General features: G+C 44.3%; 1 protein-coding gene across 4 annotated transcripts; it reads left to right on the forward strand.

Annotated features, from left to right (window-relative positions):
• The first annotated feature begins 194 nt into the window (after positions 1-194).
• On the forward strand, positions 195-22,650 carry SIRT5 (sirtuin 5). 4 transcript variants are annotated; one of them, XM_075921185.2, is made up of 10 exons: positions 281-349; positions 1,551-1,628; positions 4,815-4,953; positions 9,574-9,707; positions 11,355-11,580; positions 13,379-13,466; positions 14,402-14,455; positions 16,282-16,405; positions 18,158-18,273; positions 22,217-22,650. In XM_075921185.2, the coding sequence occupies exons 3-10, from the start codon at positions 4,839-4,841 to the stop codon at positions 22,290-22,292; spliced, it is 933 nt and encodes a 310-aa protein (XP_075777300.2). In that variant the 5' UTR covers positions 281-349; positions 1,551-1,628; positions 4,815-4,838; the 3' UTR covers positions 22,293-22,650. The 4 variants fall into 4 exon arrangements, with proteins under 4 accessions (XP_075777299.2, XP_075777300.2, XP_006121873.3 ...); XM_075921184.2 differs by lacking the exon at positions 1,551-1,628 and having other exon boundaries at positions 195-349; XM_006121811.4 differs by lacking the exons at positions 281-349; positions 1,551-1,628 and adding an exon at positions 396-599.
• The last annotated feature ends 249 nt before the right edge of the window (positions 22,651-22,899 follow it).

Here is a 22,899-nt window from a genome sequence, read left to right on the forward strand (position 1 = left end):
TTTAATGAAGCAGCATTTTGCTGGCTCCTTGAAAATCACTTCCCCAGTCGCTGCTTGGCTCGGCGCTTTAGGGTCGGGGTTTTCAGATGCGGGGGGCTCGCGGGGCGCGGCCCCGAGCAGGGCCTCAGACCATCCCCGCTGCTGGCACAAGCGCGGCCCGCGCAGGGCGAGTCCCGGGGCACGAGGCGCGGCTGCTGAGGAGGCGCCGGCCCGAAGGGCGCAGCCGCGGGAGGGCGGGGGCTGCGCTGGGCCGGGCCCGGCTCCTCCCCGCGGCGGCCCCAGGCGGGGCGGGACGTGCCGCGCTCCACGCAGCGGCCGCAGCTGGGCCCGGACAGCAGCCGCTGCCGAGGTGGGTACCGGCCCGGGCGGGGCGGGCCTGGGAGCCCCGGGGGCGCGAGGGGCCCTGCCCCGCACCAGCCGCCTCGGCAGGGGGAGCCCGCGGGACCCGCCTCTCGGGGCCCGGGTCTCTGCTGCCCGAGAGCCGCCTCCATCCTGCGGCCTAGGCTGCCACCTGCTCGCGCTGGAAGGGGCCCGGCCCGGCTGACTGAGCTCAGAGACGGGGGGCAGGGGGGCTGTGATGCCCGGTGCCTGGCGGAGCGGTAAGGGTGGCACAGGGCGGGGGTGATGCCGACGCACATAAGGGTTTGCCTGCCCCTGGCATTGCTCGGATTGGATCCAGCCTGGCTTTTATCAAGCCCCGCAAAAATTGCGGGACGCCCAGCCCGAGCCTGTCTGAAAATCCGGGTGTGCACAGGGCCAGTTGTGTTTTCATACGGATGCAGGGCTGGAGATGTCAAATAGCTCAACAGTGCTGAGGGAGGGAGGACTGCATCTACTCAACCGGGGGTCTGACCCCGGAGGGGGTTGCAAGAAGGTTTCAGGGGGCTGCCAAGCATGGTGAGCAGTAGATTCCCTTAGAAAGGGAAAGCCTTGCTATAAGGGACTGCACTCTGGGACCCTGAGCCCCACCACCCATGGCTGAAGCCAAAGCCTGAGCAACACAGGCCAGATCTTCGCTTGAGTTGCTGGAGCTGGTTTACCTTAAGCCGAGCTTGGTGGCGTCCCCACAGCGGGAGGCCCATAGGAGCAAAGGCCCCCATCAGCTTCCCTTGTATCTCTCAAAAGGGGGTGTACAGGATGCTGGCGGGGGCTCCCTCACAGTTAGATTTAGCAAGACTTAACTAGACTCACAAATCAAACTCCAGAAGATAGATCACGACAGCAGTGACCACCTTTTAGTGTTGGACAAGGTCTTAGTTTTGTAGGGCACTAAGGATTTTCCATGCTAGCTAATAAAGTGAAACGTTTGTTATCCGGCACTCTGTTAACCAGGAAACTTTGTTAAGTTTGAGGGCATTGCCCTCAGCCACAATACTGTCACGTCTTCAGGCGGACAGACCTGGCTTGGTTTACCATGATTGGCTTAACAATTTGTTATTTAAGTAGTACTAATCATCTTTAACTCAAAATAGAAACGTGAGACCAACTGCCTCACATTACAAAACTACCAATATTAAGTTTTACTATTATTGTCCATTGTTTTTTCCTAGGTTGATGGGGACCCCCAGATAATCAGAATTTTTAGATAACCAGAACGCCCTAATCCCCGAGTGTGCCGGATAACACAGGTTTTACTGTACTTAATTCTCTTCCTGGCTTTTATATGCCCCTTCTGTCCCCAAAAAAAACCCCAACAAACAGTTGTGGTACAGGTGGGTCGTGATGTTTTTATTGACTGTTGGGAAGGGTTTCAGAAAGAAAAAGGTTCAGATCCCCTGCCCTAGACCATCCCTAGCAGATGTTAGTACAACCTGTTCCTAGATACCAATGATGGGGATTCTACAGCCTTCCTGGAAGCCTATTCCAGATCTTTACTCTTGCAGTTAATAAATTTTTTCCTAATATCCAACCTGAACCTCCCTTACTGCAAACTAAGCCAATTATTTTTGTCCAACCATTGGTAGACATGGAGAACCACTTATAGCCGTCCTCTCTATAACAATACTTGAAGACTGTTGTGTTGTTCTCTCAGCTTTCTTTTCTAGATTAGACATGATAAGGTGCCAGGGTGTAGTAGGGATGAAAATTGCATTTAAAATGTTAACCAGTTAAACTATATATTTAACTTATTAAACGGCCCATCTTGTCATGCTGTGGGTGGGGCTGCGGGAGCAGCCCCTTCCCCCACCCCCTCCGCCCCCTACCTGTGGCGCTGTGGGCCTGGCCAGGCAATGCCTGTTGCATTTCACCATGGGCAGGGGACTACTCTGGCTGGATACCAGTTAACTGGTTACCCCAGTAAACATGCTGGTAAAGCAATGCTTTCTGGGTAACTGGTTAACTGATCACCCATTTATATCCCTAGGCAGGGTGTAGATCCTTAGTAACCTCAGCATCACCCTTGAATCCTTAAGGGAGTTGAGCATTCCATCCAACTTGTTGGATGTCCTCTATAGTCACATGTACCTGCTATGCAATATGTATCAGATGCCTGCTACCAAGAGGCATGCTGTGTGGTAAAACTAATTGCCATAAGCCATCTGACATGTTCATAGCCACCTGTGGCATCATCTTGTCTACCATTTGGACCTCTTCAATGGTTTTTCTTAGCTCTTCTCTATGTTCCTGTTGAAATTTGGAAACCTAGGGAATTATTCTTTCCCATGCCAAAAAACTATATTTAGCAAAAAGGGCCTGTTAATTATACAAAGTTTGGAGAGAGGCAGATAAATAAGTCTTATGCCTGAAAATACCCTGCTCTTAGAGTCCTTATTTTTCAGCATACCTTGGTAGATCAGGTCTTTTCTTAAACCCTCAGAGACTCTGGGGCTGGATGAGTGTAAGTTTTTGATAAATATTTTTCTACTCCCTTTGAAGTAAGGGGAAGCAAACCTTAATGTGTTAGCTGGTTAAGATTATCCCAGTGGATTTGAAAAATAAATACCTATTATCCTAGTCTAGAGAGACTCCTAGCATATAACATGGGCAAGATATGTTGTGTTTAACCCACACTCCCCCTTGGGCTTAATATAACCAGCTATTAGTTCTAAATTGTGTCTATACCTCTACCCTAGGTGCAGCATTGCATTTAAATGGTTAGTGTTCACATTTTTCTAGTCTAGAAGATAGCAAGTAAAGGTTTTTCCTATGTGTATACCATATGACACTTTGAATAAGATTTCCCTTTGTTTCTTATTCTTCCCACAAACCATTTCCTCAATGAAATTCTAGTCTGTTGTCCTGCGAATTGTTGCATGAATGTAAACAACCAAAGATTAGGTCTGTGAACAGATTCTGTGTCTATCATTGCAGGAGTTGGGACGTAAATGTTTCTGTTTGACATACTGTTATTTATTTTTATACTTTGTTACTCTGTGAAACAAATCATTAAACACTCTCAGCTGCATAAATTCTTGTCTAAGCTGTAGGTGTATTTTCTATTTTGAATATAATTTTTAATGTATCTTTGAACAAATTAATGTTTTTACCCTGTTTGATAGAGAAAATTATTATGCTGTGATATCAGTAATTAAAGTGCATTTGATTATCTGCCTCAGTATAATCTTGCTACGTATGTTTTGTCATCAATACCAGATAGTTAAAATTGTTTAAAATATTTTAAATTACTCATTCAATATTATAATAAGAGAATCATGAGGTATTATAAGGTATTATGGTTTTGTGGGTGGCTTTTTCCTTCTGCAATTTCAAAACATAGGGGGAGGTGGTTCTTTTGATTGGAATGTAAGGACATCTGAGTCAGTGGAAAATATTGTAGATTTTAAATATCCAGGAAAATTCTATTTAAGGAAAAAATATGATGATTGTTATTAACGTAAAGGTGAAGGGTTTTTCATTACTTCCCTTCATTTTTATATAGATTATCTGTTTTCCTTTTAAAATACTTTAAATTCCATGTACCACTAAAGAGGAAATAGACTTATAAACACTTTCCAGTATGTTCATTCTTTGTAAATGTTACATAGTATAAGGAAAATTAGAAAATCAAGGTAGAAAGGATAGAGCAGCTGTACTGTGCTGAGATGTGATTGGATCTATCAGGCTAAATACCAGAATTAAAATCTGAATTCTGGGCTTTGCTGCATGGTCTTAGCCAGTTGGCCCACTAAGCACTTGGGCACCCTTATGCTTACTGTCTCACCTGCCTTGTTTTAAGGGAATACGATTCCCAGTGAAATGAGTGTAATAGATTACTCCACTTGTAAATTTTGCCCCGTCTACCATTTGAAAAGTGGGACTAAATCTCAGAATTAGTTAATGGTTGTATTGGAGTATTAAAAGCCCTATACTGTATAGGCTAAGCATTACTGTGTCTGTACAGCATCACATTTTTGTTTATTAAACCCAGAAGATCATACTGTATGTTTTCAATGCAAAGACTCAAGATTCACAGTGTAACATTTCAGTGGAAAGAATTAATTTATTTTATGGGGGGCAATATTAATTGGCTATTTTACCTTTAGTTCAAGTAAAAAAATGTATATATCTGGAAAATAACCTGGAAAAAATATGAGCATTTCAGTACTTTTTCTAGAAGAGTAGGCTTGGCTGGCTTTTACATTTTTTATGGTTTTTTGTAATATGTATTATTTGATTGTTCTGTAAGCTTGAAATACTGTGGATTTTGAACTTTACCCATAAGCAATACTTGGTCTGGATAAACAAAGTGGAGGATGTAATAGTAAAATTATTTTTTGTGACACAAAAGAGGGAGCATTTAAGGATATATTTGCTATATAGTCTTTGCCATATAAACGTGTTCATATCACTTTTCATTTGATGTCTCTTTTCAGATTAAGAACTATAAAGTGATCCTAATGAGTCTTTTCCAGTTTACCACTAGAAGGCTGGTTTCACAAGCATATTGTGGACTTAAGCCACCTTCTTCCAAGAAACAACGAATTTGCTTAGAAATGGCTCGTTTTAAATCAAGTAAGATACATTTGTTCCCATATTTGTTTCTGTACATTGTCCAGGCAAATATTTTGTAAATTTTCTCTTTGCTTTGAGTTTTCAGCCTCTTCAAGTTGAGCAGCATTGTTGTAGACACAAAGTACTGAGCAAAATAAATGTCCTAACCTAGAGAGAGTATATTGTACAAATGGGGGCTACGTCTACACTGGCCCCTTTTCCAGAAGGGGCATGTAAATTTCACGAGTCGTCGTAGGGAAATCCGCGGGGGATTTAAATATCCCCCGCGGCATTTAAATAAAAATGTCCGCCGCTTTTTTCCGGCTTTTAAAAAAGCCAGAAAAGAGCGTCTAGACTGGCCCCAATCCTCCGGAAAAAGTGCCCTTTTCCGGAGGCTCTTATTCTTACAAGTAAGAATAAGAATAAGAAGTAAGAATAAGAGCCTCCGGAAAAGGGCACTTTTTCCGGAGGATCGGGGCCAGTCTAGACGCTCTTTTCCGGCTTTTTTAAAAGCCGGAAAAAAGCGGCGGACATTTTTATTTAAATGCCGCGGGGGATATTTAAATCCCCCGCGGATTTCCCTACGACGACTCGTGAAATTTACATGCCCCTTCCGGAAAAGGGGCCAGTGTAGACGTAGCCGGGGTGTATAATGGCTGCACATACTTCTTTTTAAAGATTGCAAGACTCAAATCACCAGTCACCTTTGCTGAATCATTTTTGGCTCTGAGATAGACGTATCAGTTCTCTGCCTCAGAGAACATTGGAAGCCTGACATCTGGTATCCTTAGAAGAGTTATGGGAAATTAATGTTTGCACATTCCTTGCGTTTCTGTATCTTTTTAACCCTAACGTTTGCAAACAGGTCAGATCAGTCGTCCTGTGGATGCAAGCTAGAAGTTTTTAAAAGTTTTGTGTTTGAGTGCAAAAATATCCAATGAAAAATATTATAAATTGTATGTGTTTTTACATTTTGAACTCAAATGACTGAAAAGTTTTTAAAAAAATCCTTCTAGGCTTAGACCTAGTATGAGAAATTTCAGCCTTCAAGGTAACCTGTCAAAGTGAAAAGTGTCTCATAATGGGTGTTTGCAACGGAAATTTAGTCTCAACATGAATATGGCATCACTACAGCTGTAATAATGAAGAGGAGAATGATAATTGAATAAAGCTTCAATTTGAAAATTCACAGGCTTTAATAATCACAGTCTATATTTTGGTTTGAAAGTGAGCTTCTTGGAAAGACAAGTATTTAAGAGGGAAAGTGTGGCTGTGAAGCTGTTAGTTTTGGATTTTTTTTAAAATTGTTAAAAGTCACCTCTGCAATCATGCTGAATGATTGCCAAGTTCCTGGCATAGTTAGGGGTCAAAATGGCTATTCCCGTTAACATGTCTTATTTCAATATTTATAAAATAGGAAATATATTTGTATCACTGTTAGGGATGTAATAGTATAGTCAATTAACTGATTAATCGATAAGCAAAAGCTTATAGGTTAATGCTGTAGACTGCACACATTTCCCCCCACCCCTTGCCAGTAAATTTTTTAGCAGGCTGGCCAGCAGCCCAGCTCAGTCCTGGCTTGCACTGGCTCCTGGACCTACTCCCCTGCAGCTCTGCATTTAAAGTATATAAGAAGCCAGGCCAGCTTAGTTACGACTTGTGCCAGGTCCAGGAGTCCAGATCCATCCCACTCCAGACAGGGGCTGCCCAGGGACTATTCAATAGTCAACTAACCGATAAGAATTCATTATGTTAATTGACTGTTCAGTTAACCGATATTTAACATCCCTAGTCACTGTATATTTTTGTTTATATATTTAGATTTGTCTTGCATATTCATAGTGAAATTTACTTCCCAGCTTCTACACTACAAGGTTTCTGCAGGAGTTGAGTTAGTAAAACCACTCCCACCAACTCACAAGCAGGGTGCATTGGTAATGCTACAGCTGTTCAAATCCCCACGGGGTAATCTACATGAAAATATTATATTTAAAGATTTAACTTCGAAAGATCTTGCTTAATACACTGGACTGTAGTAGAAAAATACAATTAGTCAGGTATCCGCCTCCACAGTCTCCTAGAAGGTATATGGTCTGGTTTAAATTGTGTGAATTTGGGCAGATAACTTAACAGCTTTCAAATTACAGGGATGCCGTTGACATACAACTCAAATTTCATTCTGAAATATCTTGTTTGCTATAATTCAAAGCCATATCTAAACTCAGAGGCAAGTATAATACCACAAGCTATAATTACTGATTTTTACACTAACTAGATTTTCAGTTCATGTTTTTGTTTTAATTAGCATGAGGTTTGAAGAATTTTAAGGTGGTTGTATCACAGTTCGGGGGCAACTGTGGCTGTACAGATTGAACTTCTCTTAACCTAGACTCTCTGGTCTGGCAACATCCCTGGTCTGGCAGGACTGGATTTCCCAGGACCAGAGAGTCCTGGTGGAGGTCTGGTGGCTGGGAACCCGACAGCAGGGCTAGTGCCCAGTAGTGGGGGCTGCCCTGTGGCACCAAAGCCACGAGCCCAACAGTAGGATTGCCATCCAGTGCTGACATTGCAGCGGGGGGGCAGGAAGCAGCAGGACTGGAGCCCAGCAGCAAAATTGCCCAGTGAGACAGAGAGGTAGTGGGGCCGCCTGGCAGCACAACCAGGAGCTGAGCGGCCCTGGTACCACCAGACAATGCAGCAGGACTGGGAAGCAGCGTGGCTGCCCCGTGGGGCCGGGAGCCTGACCGCGGGGCTACCTGGGAGTGGGGCTGCCTGGTGGCACAGCAAAAAGCCTGGCAGCTCTGCTGCTGGCCAGCAGAGCTGCCTGCATAATTGGACCCCAGCAGGGGGGCTGCCCTGCGGGGATGGAGCCTGGCACTGGGGTTGTGCATGCTGTGGCGGGGTGCCAGGCACCCTGCGTGTGGAGGGGCTGGCAGCAGGGGGAAGCCAGCTGGGAGGCTGGCAGTGAGGCCATTGCTGGGGGTGCTTGTGACAGGGGTGGGCTCGGAAGTGACCTTCCTTCGTCCATCAAAATCCCTCATCCAGGATCAGTCAGTTCCCAAGGGTGCCGGACGAAGGAGTCCAACCTGTATTTCCCCTCAGTGTCCAGCAAGGACATTCACTCACAGGCTTTCATCTCCCCAGCTGTTGTCTTTCTGGATGAAGACTTGCATCTTTCTTCCTCCTGATCAGGCTCTACAGTTTCACTGTGTATTCACTGTGTTACTCCCAGCCCAGACAGGTTGTCCAAGAACACCTGCTTTCTCCTCCAAGATGGCTAACACTTCATAATTGTCACAATTATACCTATCACACGACACTTCCCATGCAAGACTACTTTATTCTTACAGTAAAAAACATTACAGATAAAACATAACTAATAAAAGAACCTATGTGCATTCTAATAAGCTAACTAGTCATCACCCCAACTCTAACAGCGGCTGTGCGAGGAGCAGTCCTTCAGTCACAGGACTTCCTTTGTGATCACAACTTTATCAGAGCCATAGTTCAGAGTTAGCACCTGTTCTTATGGAGCCTTAATAGGCTCAGTTTCTTTAACTGTATCCTAAGGATCAGGGTGCTGTGTGGACTAGGGCATTTTGATTCTCAACCTTTCCAGAGTACTGTACTTCTTTCAGGAGCCTGATTTGTCTTGCATACCCCGAAGTTTCACCTCACTTAAAAACTGTTTGCTTACAAAATAAGACATAAAAATATTAACTTGTTATAGCACACCATTACTAAAAAATTGCTGACTTTCTCATTTTATCTGTATGAAATTTTAGTTTGTATTGACTTTTCAGTGAAACAAGACAAATATCTAGATGAGTTGATGGACCCTCTGAAAGACCTCTATGTACCCTCAGAGGCATGTGAACTCCTAGTTAAGAACCACTGGACTAGAGGTCCAGTCTGTTTGTGGCACCAGGAAAAGGCCCTGAGCCTGTTGAAACCCAGTCTGCTTATCCAGTCATTTCATTGCCTGTTGGTCCTTGGAGAAACCAATTTGAAATAGTACATGCAGACCTCTCAAGAGAGGTGAGGGAGGGGTGACTTCAAAGCGGGGAGGATGTACATTAGCAGCACCCTCCTATTAGAGAAGATACATACAATGCCACAATAACATATACACAATTGCATTTTTAATCTAATGTAACCCAAGTGTATTAACCTTAACTAAAACTTTACTGAATTAAGTTAAACTTTGTTCTCTTAATTTCCTAAGCTTGGTTCAGAATATTGCCAGCCTGTCACATGTTGGTTGAAAGGGGTTTATATATAACTAGAAATTACAGCAATTTGGGATTATTATTGTAGGCCTGTTAATTCTATCATAGTAAGTTTTATTTAAGGCTTCATTCTTCCAAACTTTTAACATATGTACTTAATTTCATCCACATAAGTAGTTCCCTTCCATAAATGTTTACAGGATCCAGGGTTAAAAAATTTTCTTATTGATAATACATCTAATTTTGATCTACAGAACATAATAGAGATTCTAAAATTAAGTGTGGCAGTCTTGTTCAAGAGCAGCATTTGTGTTTGTATGCCTGTTGTGATATATCTGAATGATTTAAATTGTATTTAAAAATGAAAACTAGTGGATCAATTATTGTTAATTTTTCCCATTACATTTAGATATGGCTGATTTTCGAGAAGTGTTTGCCAAAGCAAAGCACATAGCCATTATTACAGGGGCTGGTGTTAGTGCTGAAAGCGGTGTTCCTACCTTCAGAGGTGCAGGGGGCTACTGGAGAAAATGGCAAGCTCAGGTATGTAGTTGGGCTAGACCTTTGAGTTACTATTAATCCTTTACTTCAAGTGCGCCATTACCATGAGTCAGAAGCAGCTAGCTGTTTTAAAGGATTGCAGAGCCCCACAGTGCTTCAATAGTGACACAGTGTCTCCTTCGCCATCTCTGCAGCTTCTTTCCTACACTCCACTGTGGTAGCCTCGTGCAACTGCAACTTCTCCTTTTCCCTAGTCAGCACAACAGTCTTAGATATCTTGAGATATTTAGGAGGCTGTCTTGCTGCTTCCCTGCTTGCTTTTCCCCCCAAGGCACCTCCTCCTTTCTGAATTCAGAAAAACATGAAAAAAGGGATGAAGGACACTACCGAGTACTGTTTTTTGTTTATTAACTTGTTTGATTAACTAAAGCTTGAAAATGTCTTGATAATTTTGTCTGCTACTCTCTGCCAACTTCCTATTGCACTCTGCTGTCTCTGCTCCTCCTTTGGCTCAAAATTAACTAGCTTTCATGTTCCCTTTCCTATATTTGCACTATTATAATCAGTTTTATGTGTGTGTATGTTTAAGATAGCGCTCATGAAAGATTTGATTCTTTTGGAAACTAGAGCAGCTGTGCTGTTATCCAGTTACAAGTGTATGTTTACTGTGCCAGTATTTCGTTCATTAATTATGCATTTGAATACAGTCTATTTATATAATTTTTTTTAATGAGAGAACTTTGACATATTAATATTCAGTCTTTATGTAGCATTGCAAGTATTTAGTTCAGATGGATTTATTTGAATGAGCTCTCTCCCCCTATCTTTTAAATAAGAAAACTGAATGTAAAACCCATATTAATGTAGAATTATGGCTGAGATTTTAAAGGTACAGGAGACAAAATATAAGTTGCCATCAGAATAAAAGCCTGTTGTTTGACTATGTTATGTTATACATAAGAATTGAAATTACTGGTAGTATAAAATATACCAGGCAAAGATGCCTAGTTTTATGGCCACTTTAATGCATATAAAATACTAACTATGATGTTGCAGCTAATTTCCTTGTTTCCCATTTGTTTGTGCATCTAGAGGAAGCTTGGTGGGGCACTGTAGAATAAGCTCTGAGAGCACAGTATGAAAGTACAGAATTCTGGATAATACAGTAAAATTATATGAAACTTTGATGAATGGCATTGCTGCATAAAATACGGTATTTATAGATCCACAGTTATAAGGCCAAATGGAACCATTCTAATCATCTAGTCAGGCCTGCTGTATTACACTGACTTGTCATGCTACTATAAAATAAGAACGACTGATTCTGGCTATTGACTTGTATTCTTGTTAGCTATAGGTGGTTACAAATAATCTATTGTTATTATCTTGTATTTTAAATAACTTACATGTGACTATATCCACTATCACAGGGGTGGGAAAGACAGTGTCTTTGGGCTGGATCCAGGCTGCCAAGCCTTTTGATTTGGCCCACAGTTGCCCTCAGGCCAATCAACGTCTGTGAGTAGGGAAGCATGTAAAGTCTCCTGGCCCCAGCTCCTCAGCCAAGTGCCCGCTCGTTCTGGGGCAGCCTGCAACCACTTCCGAAATTTATGAAGTGCCCACCTCTGTACTATCCGATTGTTTTGCTTTTATTACTAATGAATGATTGCTCCTCTCCACCCCCCTCAGGAACTGGCTACCCCAGAAGCCTTTGCAAGGAACTCCTCCCGTGTGTGGGAATTTTATCATTACCGCCGGGAGCTGATGTTGAGTAAACAACCGAATGCAGCACATGTTGCCATTGCAGAGTGTGAAGCTAGACTGAGCAAACAGGGAAGAAGTGTTGTGGTCATAACTCAGAACATTGATGAGCTCCACAGAAGGGCAGGCACAAAACACCTCTTAGAAATTCATGGTTAGTATTAATGCATGTGTATGCTGGAACTGATCAGAAGATGGAGAGGAGAGTTTATACTGAAATCGTTGAACATTTCAGTGAAACCAACTGAAAAGCCAAAAACATTTTTTATTCAGAAATGCCACCAGGATTTCACATGGCCCAGTTCTCCTTTATGGGTCTGGCTTCCTGGCTGGATTACGTTTCATATTACACATTGTGGCCAAGGCATCCTGTGATACACTGGGGCTGCTCAGCAAGAGAGGACACCAGGATGTAGCATGTAGTCTGGGATGAGACACCCGAACTATTGCACACGAGAGGTGTTGCCGTGGCTTTTCAAAATCAAATGTTAGGTGTTTGAGTGTTAGATGAAAACTAGGGAAAGCGGAGACTTTTTCACATAAACAAACGTTTTGTTGAAAACCCAATTTTCTGTCAGATACTTTAGATGGAAATTTCAACTAGTCTATTGCATGCACATACTCTGGCCAACTGTTGCTGAACTTGTAATCATCCACTATCTCTCTTCCCTTTATTGTTTGCTGGTTAATTTTTTATGCTGATGATGGTACTGGAACTTTCTCCTTGTATATCTCAGATTCACTTGGTTGAATATACTTGAGCATTAAATAAGCTCAGTTCTGTTCTAAAGGGTAGGAATTACAATTTTCTGAGTTTTCCAGTTATTAAGCAGGGATAATGCATCAGAGCTTGTTGTGCACTTATTCTGATAAGCAGGGCTTGACAAGCGGCAGCGAGCCCCGCTCGCCAGCCACACGGTTTGGCATGCTGTGCATGCGCAGACCGCGCTGCGCATTCATTGATCGCGCTGCGGTGCCGTGCCGGGCTAAAATGTACTCGCCACGGTCAAGTAGATTGCCCTCATTGTTGAGCCCTGCTGATAAGTATAGTTTAGTTTTGATTATAATTAATTTTTACAGAATGTACCATAGTATATTATGAAGTCTTGGTAATATCAAACCTCTATATTATTTGCTAATAATTATTTGGAAAGTCAGCAGTATGTGCAAATTACAAAGTATGTGTTTTAATACACTTCTCCTGTACTGAGAGGGAAATGCTACAATCATAAGTAGGGATGTGAATGACTAGTTGACTATCCGATAAGCAATAGCTAGTCGACTAGTCGCTCCTCCCCTTCCTCCCCCCTTGCTACCTCCATCAGAAAGAGGCAGCAAGGGAGGAGGGAAAGGGGAGGAGGGCTTCAAAGCGGTAGCGCCACATGGAGCCTGGAGCCAGACCCTGGGCTCCACATGGCACTGCCACTTTGAAAAAAACACGTGCAGCCCGGGGCCAGCTGGGGTGTCCACAGGCTGCATGCAGCATTTCAAAGAAGCATCACCACATGGATCCCAGGATCAGCTGGGGACTCCCCCGCTGACCCGGGCTCTGTGCAGTGCTGCTGCTTTGAAACACTGTGGGGAGCACGAGGCCAGTGGGGGACTTCCCCGCTAAACCACATGACATAAGTCACATTCTAGTAGAGGGACCAGTTCTCTGGTTCAGCATGGCAGTTGCTATTTAACTTTTGCTCCTGCCTTTACCATACTGGCTTTGTGAATAAATATGCCATTGGTTTCCTTGACTGCCAGTCAGAAATGTTTTATTTACATACTAACTAATTCACGATGCTGTCAATCTGGAGTTTATTAGTGCTGTTTTCCTATAAATTAAACTGCTGACAAGGAATATTCAAATAAAGGAATGCTTGGGATGGATATAACTGTTTGCATGCATAGCTGCGGGTGAAAGGCGTTGTTCAATATTAAAATCTGGAAATTTTGCTTTTCAGGTAGTTTATTCAAAACCCGATGCACCAGCTGTGGAAATGTGGCAAAGAATTACAAAAGTCCAATATGTCCAGCTTTGTCTGGGAAAGGGTAATACATTATGAAACCTATACACTCTCTTTTTCAGTTTGATATTTATTATCTTTATCAGCGTAGATCTTTTCAGAGCTGGGCTGTGTTTTAGACAGATGTCTCTTATTTACCTCAGGGAAATATTGTTTAAAGCCCATATGATGCTTTGAAAACATAGGATATAGAGATATGAAATATTTACCTGTTCCAGTTAACCAATGGTGGCTGGAACAGCTTCCCACCTGCTTCAGGCAAGGGTCTGCTTCAGCTCTGTGGGGCCTGCCATGGACAGGGACATGTCAGGCCATCCATAGCAATGCCTGTTCACAGTGGGCCCATGCATGTTGCAGGCAGAGGCTACTCCGGCTGTCCAGCATTGCTCATGTCCTCCAGGGCAGGAGGCTGACAATGTGGGGGGAGAAGGAGTCAGAGTTGGTAGTTGGGGAAGGGCTTGGAGCAGAGTGCTGGGGAGGTGCGGGAGTCAGGGATGAGGGGGGTGAGGACAAAAGGTTGGGATGTAGGAGTCAGAACAGTCAGTTCAAAGAAAGGGAGCTCAGAGCAGGGGTGTGGAGTGGCCACTGGCTTCTCCCCAGGGCAGGGGAATAAGGTGCCTTACCTGGGCTAGGCCTGCACTCGGTCTGCTGGCTTCTCCCTGAGGCAGTCCCGGAGTGGGGGGGCATGCAGCCTACCTGATAGCTTATCGCTGGGGTCAGCCTGGGACAGAAGGGCTACACACCCTGCCTCTTCTCTACAGAGTTGGCCCAGAGTGGGGGGAAAGGTGGGCTGCACACCCCACCCACTGGCTTCATCTCAGTGTTGTAGTAGATATATTTATTTCCTTCAGTTACAGAACCACCTTGATTTGATAGAATGCTTTGGAGACATGTATTTTACTTGTAACAGCATTTTGTTCTTCACTTAAACTGTTTTTTTATTTTATTTTGTGACTTCAGTGCCCCAGACCCTGAAATGGAAGATGCCAAGATTCCAGTTGAAAATCTTCCTCGGTGAGTTTTGACATTCATCTCTTTTCACCATTCCAACATGTTCCCCCTCAGATTTCAGAGGTACTTTGAAAGGATACCTCTACAAATAGGTGTTAATATTATTTCACAGCATCAGAGGAATGTGAAAGCAGTTTACAAAATCAGAAAGACACAGTACAAGTTACACTACAGAATTATATCACATGATAGACTGTGTCACTCAGGGACTTGAAAAATTCACACCCCTGAGTGAGAGAGTTACAGTAATTCCTCACTTAACACGTGCCCACTTAACACATTTTCACGATAGCACAATTTTTTTTTAGGGAACATTTTTCAAACAACATGACCCCGTCCCTGCAATAACACGATTTCCCCTAGGGGTGTCTGGCAGCTGTGTGAGGCTTCCCCTGCCTTCCTGCAAAGCGGCAGAGGTTTGCTGCTCGCCACGCCATTCCCCAGTGACCCCCTCTGGCCGGACGCAAGGCATCTGGCAAGGGGGGTTACCGGGTAACGGTGAGCTGCAAACATCTGTTGCTTTGTAAGGAGGCAGAGGAAGCCCCGGGCAGCTGCCGGTGACCAGCCATCTGGGGCAACCCAGCCGCTGGCTGCAAGTCCCCTCCCCTGACCTTCTCTAGAGCCAAACGCCTCCCCACCCTGCTATAACCCAGTCTCCTTTCTCCCCCAACCTTATGTCCCGGTCCCAGCTGCTAACAAGTGCAGGCTGGAGCTGCAAACACATGTGCGCTTGAAACACAACCCCCACTTTGCCATTATTTTCAATGGGAAAATTGACCCCGCATAACACATTTTCACTTAGCACGATCATTTTCTGAAATGTATCTACCGTGTTAAATGAGGAATTACTGCATATCAAGCTAATTCCCCCCCTCCCCAGACTACACAGTGCTATGTTGGCAGGAGAGTTTGTCCCACTAACCTAGCTACTGCCTCTTGCAGAGGTGGATTAACTAAGCTGATAGATGCTCTGCTGTCAGCATAGGACTGTCTTTGCTTAAATGCTGTGATGGTGCAGCTGCTGTGTTGTAAGTGTAGACCTGTCCTTAATGCCAAAGATCTTAAATGTAACACAACATTACAAGAGAGAGCTGACAAAGGCAATGTGGAGTAGAGATTGCAATGAAGAAAAATAGATTGCTTATTTATCTGTGTAAGCATCTAGTAAAGACAAGTCAGCTAGTGGATCTTTTAGGGAGTAGAGAGAGAATAATGGTAACAAGCAGCTAAATACTACAGGATAAGTTGCTGTTTATTCAGTAGCTAGCACTCTTTCTTCTAAGGCAGTATCTGATACTACGCTTGGAGCAATGTTCCCTCTAATTTTTCCCATTCATGTGCAGAATAAATTGTGTTATGTGCACCAAGGCATGTGTGGATGTGCACGACCCCTAGAAACACATGCTGCTAGGTGTGGGAGCTCTGCTAATCATCTAGGTGGCATTTATATTTGTCCTGGGTGGCTGACGAAGTGCTCAACTTAGAGGGAACACTGGCTTAGAGATGTCAGGGTATCCTGTGACCATTAAAAATCCAGTGGCACTTTTTGTGGCAGTCCACAATTTATTGCACTTGACTATGATTTTTTTTTTCATTTCTTGCATTAGACTGTTGGAGAGCATCTCTCAGTCTTGTTAAATAGTTTCAGTACTTCACCCAGAGATACAGTTGTGTTGTTTAATAGAGGATGTGGTCTCTGTATATGGCAATTAAGATGATGTGGTCCTCTTGCAGTTGAAATAGGTCTGTCTTTAATGTTTTTAACAAATCAATCCAAGGCTCAAAATCACTTTGAGGGTCCCATCTCCTTCTATTGTAACTTTTCACAGGTGTGAAGAGGAAGACTGCAATGGTCTCCTCCGTCCCCATGTTGTGTGGTTTGGTGAAACTCTGGATTCTGACATTCTTACAGAGGTGGAAAAAGAACTTGAGATCTGTGACCTCTGTTTGGTGGTAAGAAATGCTTTGGTTTCTTTTTTTTAATCAAGCAAGCTCAAATTAAGAAATCGCATCTCTCCGAGTTTGGAAATGTAGAAACAGCCATGAGACAGTTTCAGTAAAAAATAATGCACTAAAATAAAGTCTCATTATGAAAATGTAGTCTTAGGTTTGAGAGTTTAAACATGCGAGGGAAGAATTTGAGTTGAAATAAATGCAGCAGTGTTAACTTGGCCACACTGCATTATAATAAGGTTACATGTTGATTGCACAAGCAGTAGTTGAAAGTACTTCTGCACTATGGCCAACCTAATATTGCTTAGCTTTTGAAAAAAAAAATCACACTTCTGACAGTTTAAGGCTTATTTGTTTTTTAAATATAACTGGTTAAACCAGCTCCATGCACTTTTTGTTTAGAGAACCTCCATGCATTCATCAGATACTTCTGTTCAGCAGCGTATTACCATGTCAAAGGACGAACTCCTTGATTAACCCAGGGCATGTTAGTTCTTGCATATTTTCTTAAATTGCAAGAGAATTCTGTCTTTAATTGTCTTTTTATTAAATTAAGTTTGTACCTGCTTGTTACAATTAATACCCACGGTTCCTTCCAATGAAAGAGATTAGAGTAATAGGTTATTTTTTAAATATGTTTTTGTTTTACTTTTGCGTACTAGATAATTTCATGGAGGTTAGGTCCATCAATGGCTATTAGCCAGGATGGGTAGGAATGGTGTCCCTAGCCTTTGTTTGTTAGAGGCTAGAAATGGATGACAGGAGAGGGATCACTTGATGATTACGGTGTTCTGTTCACTCCCTCTGGGGTATCTGGTGCTGGCCCCTATTGGAAGACAGAATATTGGGCTAGATGGACCTTTGGTCTGACCAAGTATGGTCGCTCTTATTTGACTGAACTTTGTAAATGGTCATCTGAATAGAGCCAATTTTTCACCTATTTGCATGGGTTTTTCATATAGCTAAATGGAGAGAAAAATATTTCAAAACAGAGGGAAGTATCTGAAAAATTCCAAAAGTTGGCAGGAAGAGAAAAGGACAAGTATAGTACCTGGAACTATTTTGCTTTTTTCTTTAATTGAATGTGACCCTATAATGTGTGTTTATATTCTCAACTTTAATACTGAATTTATTCTAAATGAGGAAGAAAATAGATAAAACATCTTCACAATGTTAGCACAATATGTGCTGGTAATGAGTCACAATTTTTCTTGAAGTTGCCTCTTCCATATCCATATTCTTCCAAATTTGCTTTTTAATTTCAGTGTTTTATATGTTCAAAGCTCTTTGAGTATTAATCTCCACAGTAGCCCTAAAAAGTAGGGGGAGGCAGCTTTCCCTATTTGTTAAGCATTTTTTTAGGTTGTGTCCTGTTAGGATTTCCCTTATTTATTTCCTTGCTAGTGGCCTGACTTCTGGTGGCTTCTTCCCTCTCCTCAATCACAAATGTTTGGAAATGGATTATTTTAGAACTAGTAATCACCACACCAGTGTCAACTAGAGGGACTGCAGAGCAAAGTTGGATGTTATTTTTACTTCTTTCCAGTCTTGAGGAGCACTGCATTTAGACCTCTTATCCCTTAGGTTTTGGCAGGTTGCACTGATCAGGCCATATCAACACGTGTAGACTTGTATTGTACGGTTGAATGTGCATTAGTTGTTTAGCAAATATTCAGGTACAGTCATTCAAGGTGTTTGAAGATACTGGATTTTTTAAAATGCTGGTTTGGTGCTGTTTTGTTTTTCTTGTAGGTGGGAACCTCTTCTGTAGTATATCCTGCTGCTATGTTTGCTCCTCAAGTATCTGCAAGAGGAGTGCCAGTTGCAGAATTTAACATGCAAACCACCCCTGCTACAGATAAGTTCAGGTAAAACTAGTCATATTTTAGGCAGAAGGGAGGGAGCCACATTAATGTAAATGATTTCTTTTGTTGTGCTGATAAAACTTAATGCTGTTGAGTGTCTACAATAGTGGTGTACAAACTTTTCCTATTCCATTCCTCTTACTAATAATGCAGCGGTCTCCAACCTTTTTACACCCAAGATCACCTTTTAAATGTCAGAGTAAGCCAGGATCTACCCCATCTCTTCCCCAAGACCCCACACCTTTCTTGAGGCCCTGCCCACTCCAAACCTTTCCACAGACTACCCATTGCTAATGGAAACTCAGTTAATTACATAACTACACGAGCCAATTTGCTAGTGCTGCAAGTGGGGAGAACAGTTTAATTTAAATTATTAAACAGATTAAATGTTTTAACTTTCTCATGTTAGTTTATCAAACTTTATTTTAAATAAAGTAAAATATTAATTTATATCCAACACAAAAGGTTTCAATGTTTTCTTTGTGGGGGTGGGGAACCTTTTTGGGTTGGGGACATCACTGACCCATGAAAAAAAAAATCAGCTGGGGGACCATACAAGTAAGAAGCAAAAAAAATAAAAACTCCCCAAACCCCAACTCAGACACATCACTGTTCTGGCACTTCAGCCCCCACGGGGTGAGGGGAAGGGACAGGGAGGACTGAGGTTCAGGGCTTCCCATAGGACAGATTAACTTTTCTGGGGTTCCGGTGTACCCTCACTAATTTCTCTAACCCTTCCACACTGTAGGGACACACACCTTTACCCAGTTCCTAGGGCTCAAGGTGCAACCCTGTTAATTTACACACCCACCCTTACCCAATTCCTAGGGCTCAGGGTGCACCTTCCTGCAGGTTTTGCAGGATCTTTAGCCACGGAAAGAGCCTCACACAGTAATATCCTTATCCTCTATTTATTGACAATTCCTAAACAAGCAGAATACACATCCTAAGCACACAGGGTCATGCTCACCAATCCTGATAAAGGCAGGCAGACTTCCCCTGTTGGCCAGGCAAGGTCAGTCTCTCTGGATCTTAGCTGCTGCACATCTCGGTGTGCAGGAGAGTCCTGGCAGTTCTTATCTTAGGCTGGGTCTTGGAAGTGAATTCTTCTTGGGGTTCCTTGTCTCTCTTTGGTCTTCTTCCAGCCTTTTGCTTCCTTCTTTCTGCTTTTATTACTTCTGATCTTCTTTCCTGATCTCCTTCTTGGACCACAGTTTAATATAATGAAATCTAAGTCTTGCTTAGCTACACCTTAAAATTATACTAAAATAATTGGTTACTAACCAGTCATAACAAAATTACCTAACCAGTCATACCTCACCACCTTAATTGATTTACACCTAGCAAAATTAATTATACAACAGACAGAAACAATTACAAACCAGATACAAACCAGACAGAGATCATACCGACAAACAATAGGAAATTGTAATGACAATGATCATAGAATGAGGATTCCACAACATTCTCTATTGATAAGCAGTTTCTTGCCAGACAGAATGATGTTACTTAAGTTTTCTTGACCCATCTTGAGATCTGTTTCTTTATCTGGTGACAGTAGGGAAGCTATCAGGGCAAAGTCCCCTCTTCACAGCCTGGTGTGACACTTTTTAATACAAAATAGATGGAATGTGAGTATGTGACTCCAGGCCTTACATTTAATAGCTGCTGCTCTTCAGTCTGGCTGCAGAAGGAGGCTTTGGTTCAGGCCTAGCACAGGCCTTCCAACATGGCTACAGAAAAGCCATATTGTTACACCAGAGTTAGTGGATTTTGTAGACCCCGTTAGACTCTGGGGTGGGAACAAAAATGAGGGGCTCAGTGTGCGGGACAGGGCTGCTATCGAGAGGGATAGGATGCAGGATCTGGGTGGGAAGTGGGGTGCAGGACGGGGTGAAGAGGGCAGGGTCTGGAAGGGAGTTTGGTGGCAGGAGAGAGTGTGGGGTGGATGTATGAGAGGAAGTTTGGGAGCAGGAGGAGGCTGGGGGAGTAATCCAGAAAAGGTGAGAGGGTCAGAATGCAGTCAAATAGCTGTTTGGGGAGGGGGGCAAAGAAATGGGGAATAAAGGAAAGTGTAGTTTCTATACAGTAAAATTGAATCCCCCCCCACATCTTCCCTCTGCTCCATGATCCTCCTCCTGCCAGCCTGATCCCCTGCATTGCCCCATGCCTCTCAGTGCAACTCCTGCCCCCTCCCATCCTGCCCCTGCAGCATGATCCCTTGGCCCCTCTCCACTCTACCCCCGCATCCTCCTTTGCCACCCTCTTGCCCTCATCCCTGTGCCCCCAACACACTCACCAGCAGGGTAGCAGCACTGGGACTTGCAGCTTCCTGAGAGTAGCACTGGGATTGGGGGGGCAAAGTCTCTGCCCAGCCCAGCCCTTTCCTTACAGGCAGTGGCTCCAGGGCTGGCACCAGCCTGGCTAAGCGCAACAGGACACTGAGGAAGGGGCTTCCCGACCCTGCACGTGGCCCACGGGGAGCAGCGTGGTCCCCAGCATGCCATGTGTGCTGGTGGTCCAGCCCTGCCCCCTCCTGGAGCAGGAGACAGGAGTGGGAGGGAGATGCACACATCTCCCCCCACAACCGCCAGCAAGTTAATAAAGTTTTGATCCAGCCCAGCTGGCCACAGCTTGCAGCCCACTGAGGTTGTGCCAAGCTCCAGCTGGCTGGATCAAAGAGAGGCAGCTTGACAGGATAGTTGGTCCCGGCAATGGACTCTTAGGTGCACTGCAGTCAACTGGTTGATCATGACTGCAGTAATGGGATCTGCCTTCTCTCCCTCCCCAATTAGTGCAAAGCCAAGGCTTCATCAACAGAGGATCTTGAGATGGGGGCAGACTTTGGGATGCAGGAGGAGCTGAATCTAGAGGTGGCTTTGGCTTGAGAAGGAAGAGGGGATGGGGATGAAGCTGGGTTGGAGGGCAGGACAGAGCTGGGTTGTGGGGTAAGTGGAACAGGTCTGGAGGCAGAGTGGGAGCTGGGTTCAAATTCCCCCTCTGTCCCCTGTGGTGATTGGCTCTTGCTCCACTGCCTCACCAAATGCTCCTCCACATTGTGATACAGTGGGTGCTACTCACTGTTTGGGAAACACTGATTTAGAAAATGTTAGAGTAGACAATGGCATTTCCTAGCTCTTTTTGGAAAAATTAAAAAAAAAAAGTTGTATAGAGATGGGGTGACAAAGGATTCATAATTCTGTATCAGTCAGATCAGGGGTGGACAATAATTTTTTGAAGGGGAGGAGCCTTTTTATAGCATTAGTTGAGGGGACTCACGCCTCCCCTGTGGCTCCCAGGCATCACATTAGTGGGGGCGGGAGCTGTAAGCCCTTTCAACTCCTGCTATTTATAGGGCTTGCTGTTCCTGGCATTGTTGCCAATGCATTGCCTGTGAGCCCTTTCAACTGCTTCTATTTAAAGGGCTCACACCTTCCCCATGGCTGCCATTTCCTGGCAGCTGCAGGGAAGGTGCGAGTCCTTTATATAGAAGCAGTTGAAATAGCTTGTGTGTCCCAGCTTCCAGGCAACGGGTTAGGGAGTGTGGCCAGGAACTGCCACATGGGTTGGATAAAAGAGCTAGGTTGGCTGCATCTGGCCGGCTGACAGACTCTTGCCCACCCCTGAGTCAGACTGTAATACATTCTCTTGTTTTACTTTAAATACCAGTTTATTGAAAATACAAAAACTGTGACATTGCAGTCAATTTACTTAATCAGGTTGAATTGTTTGCTGCTTAAACAACTGTTGTTAAAACAGGTGCTCTTTGCTCTGGAGTCTGTGTGGAGAAATTAACCCTTGAAGTGACATGATAAAGTGCAGAAACAAGATCGAGCAAAGTGTATGAAGGGCAAACATGCAGTGGTGGTAATTTGTATTGTAAATGATTGCTAGTAAGTTCTCCATCTAATCACTTTTCTCCTAATCATTCTGATTTCTGTTTCAGATTTCACTTTCCAGGTCCCTGTGGTACAACCCTGCCTCCAGCGCTTGCTCGCCATAAAACTGAAATAATTTCATAAGCATGCGGCTGCGACAGGGAGGGGAAGAAATACTCTTACTGAGACGCTCAAGCCGCACGCGCGAGGGTGAACTGGAGCAGTCCTGTGGAAGAAACCTTAACCTGTCCCACAGAGACGCGAGCTTTGGCCCAACGACCCCAATCACGGAAATCCTCCTCCTGGGCCCGTGAGGGCTGCGACGGGGCCGGGAGACGGGCGGAGACGCTGGACTGTGGAAGGCGGGAAGGTCGATGCTGACACCTGCCAGGCTGCCAGCGGCTCCGCTGCCCTGCGGCCCAGGGTGTTTCCCTGCGGGGGGGGGGGGGGAGCCGGGAGGACTCTGGCAGCGCGTCACTGGGTGACTGTGAAGAGGGGACACTGGGGGGGGGGGGGGCGCGCACGCGAATGGCCTCCGGAAGGAATCCCAATAAAAGCCTGTTAGGAGCCCTGGCGCCTTCACTCCTGCCGCGGTTTGTGCTGCGGCTGCGCGTGGTGCCTGCGCGAGGCGGGGGGGGGAGGGGCTGGCTCGCGCCTCTCGCCTCTCCTTGCCCGGGCAGCTTCGGTAAATGCCCGTGGGGGAGGGGCCGGGGCCGCGCTGGTGTCGGGCGGCTGGGGGGGGGAGGCGCTT

The sequence above is a fragment of the Pelodiscus sinensis genome, chromosome 2 (genome assembly GCF_052426305.1).
Source record: "Pelodiscus sinensis isolate ZL-2025 chromosome 2, ASM5242630v1, whole genome shotgun sequence".
Lineage (NCBI taxonomy): Eukaryota > Metazoa > Chordata > Testudines > Trionychidae > Pelodiscus > Pelodiscus sinensis.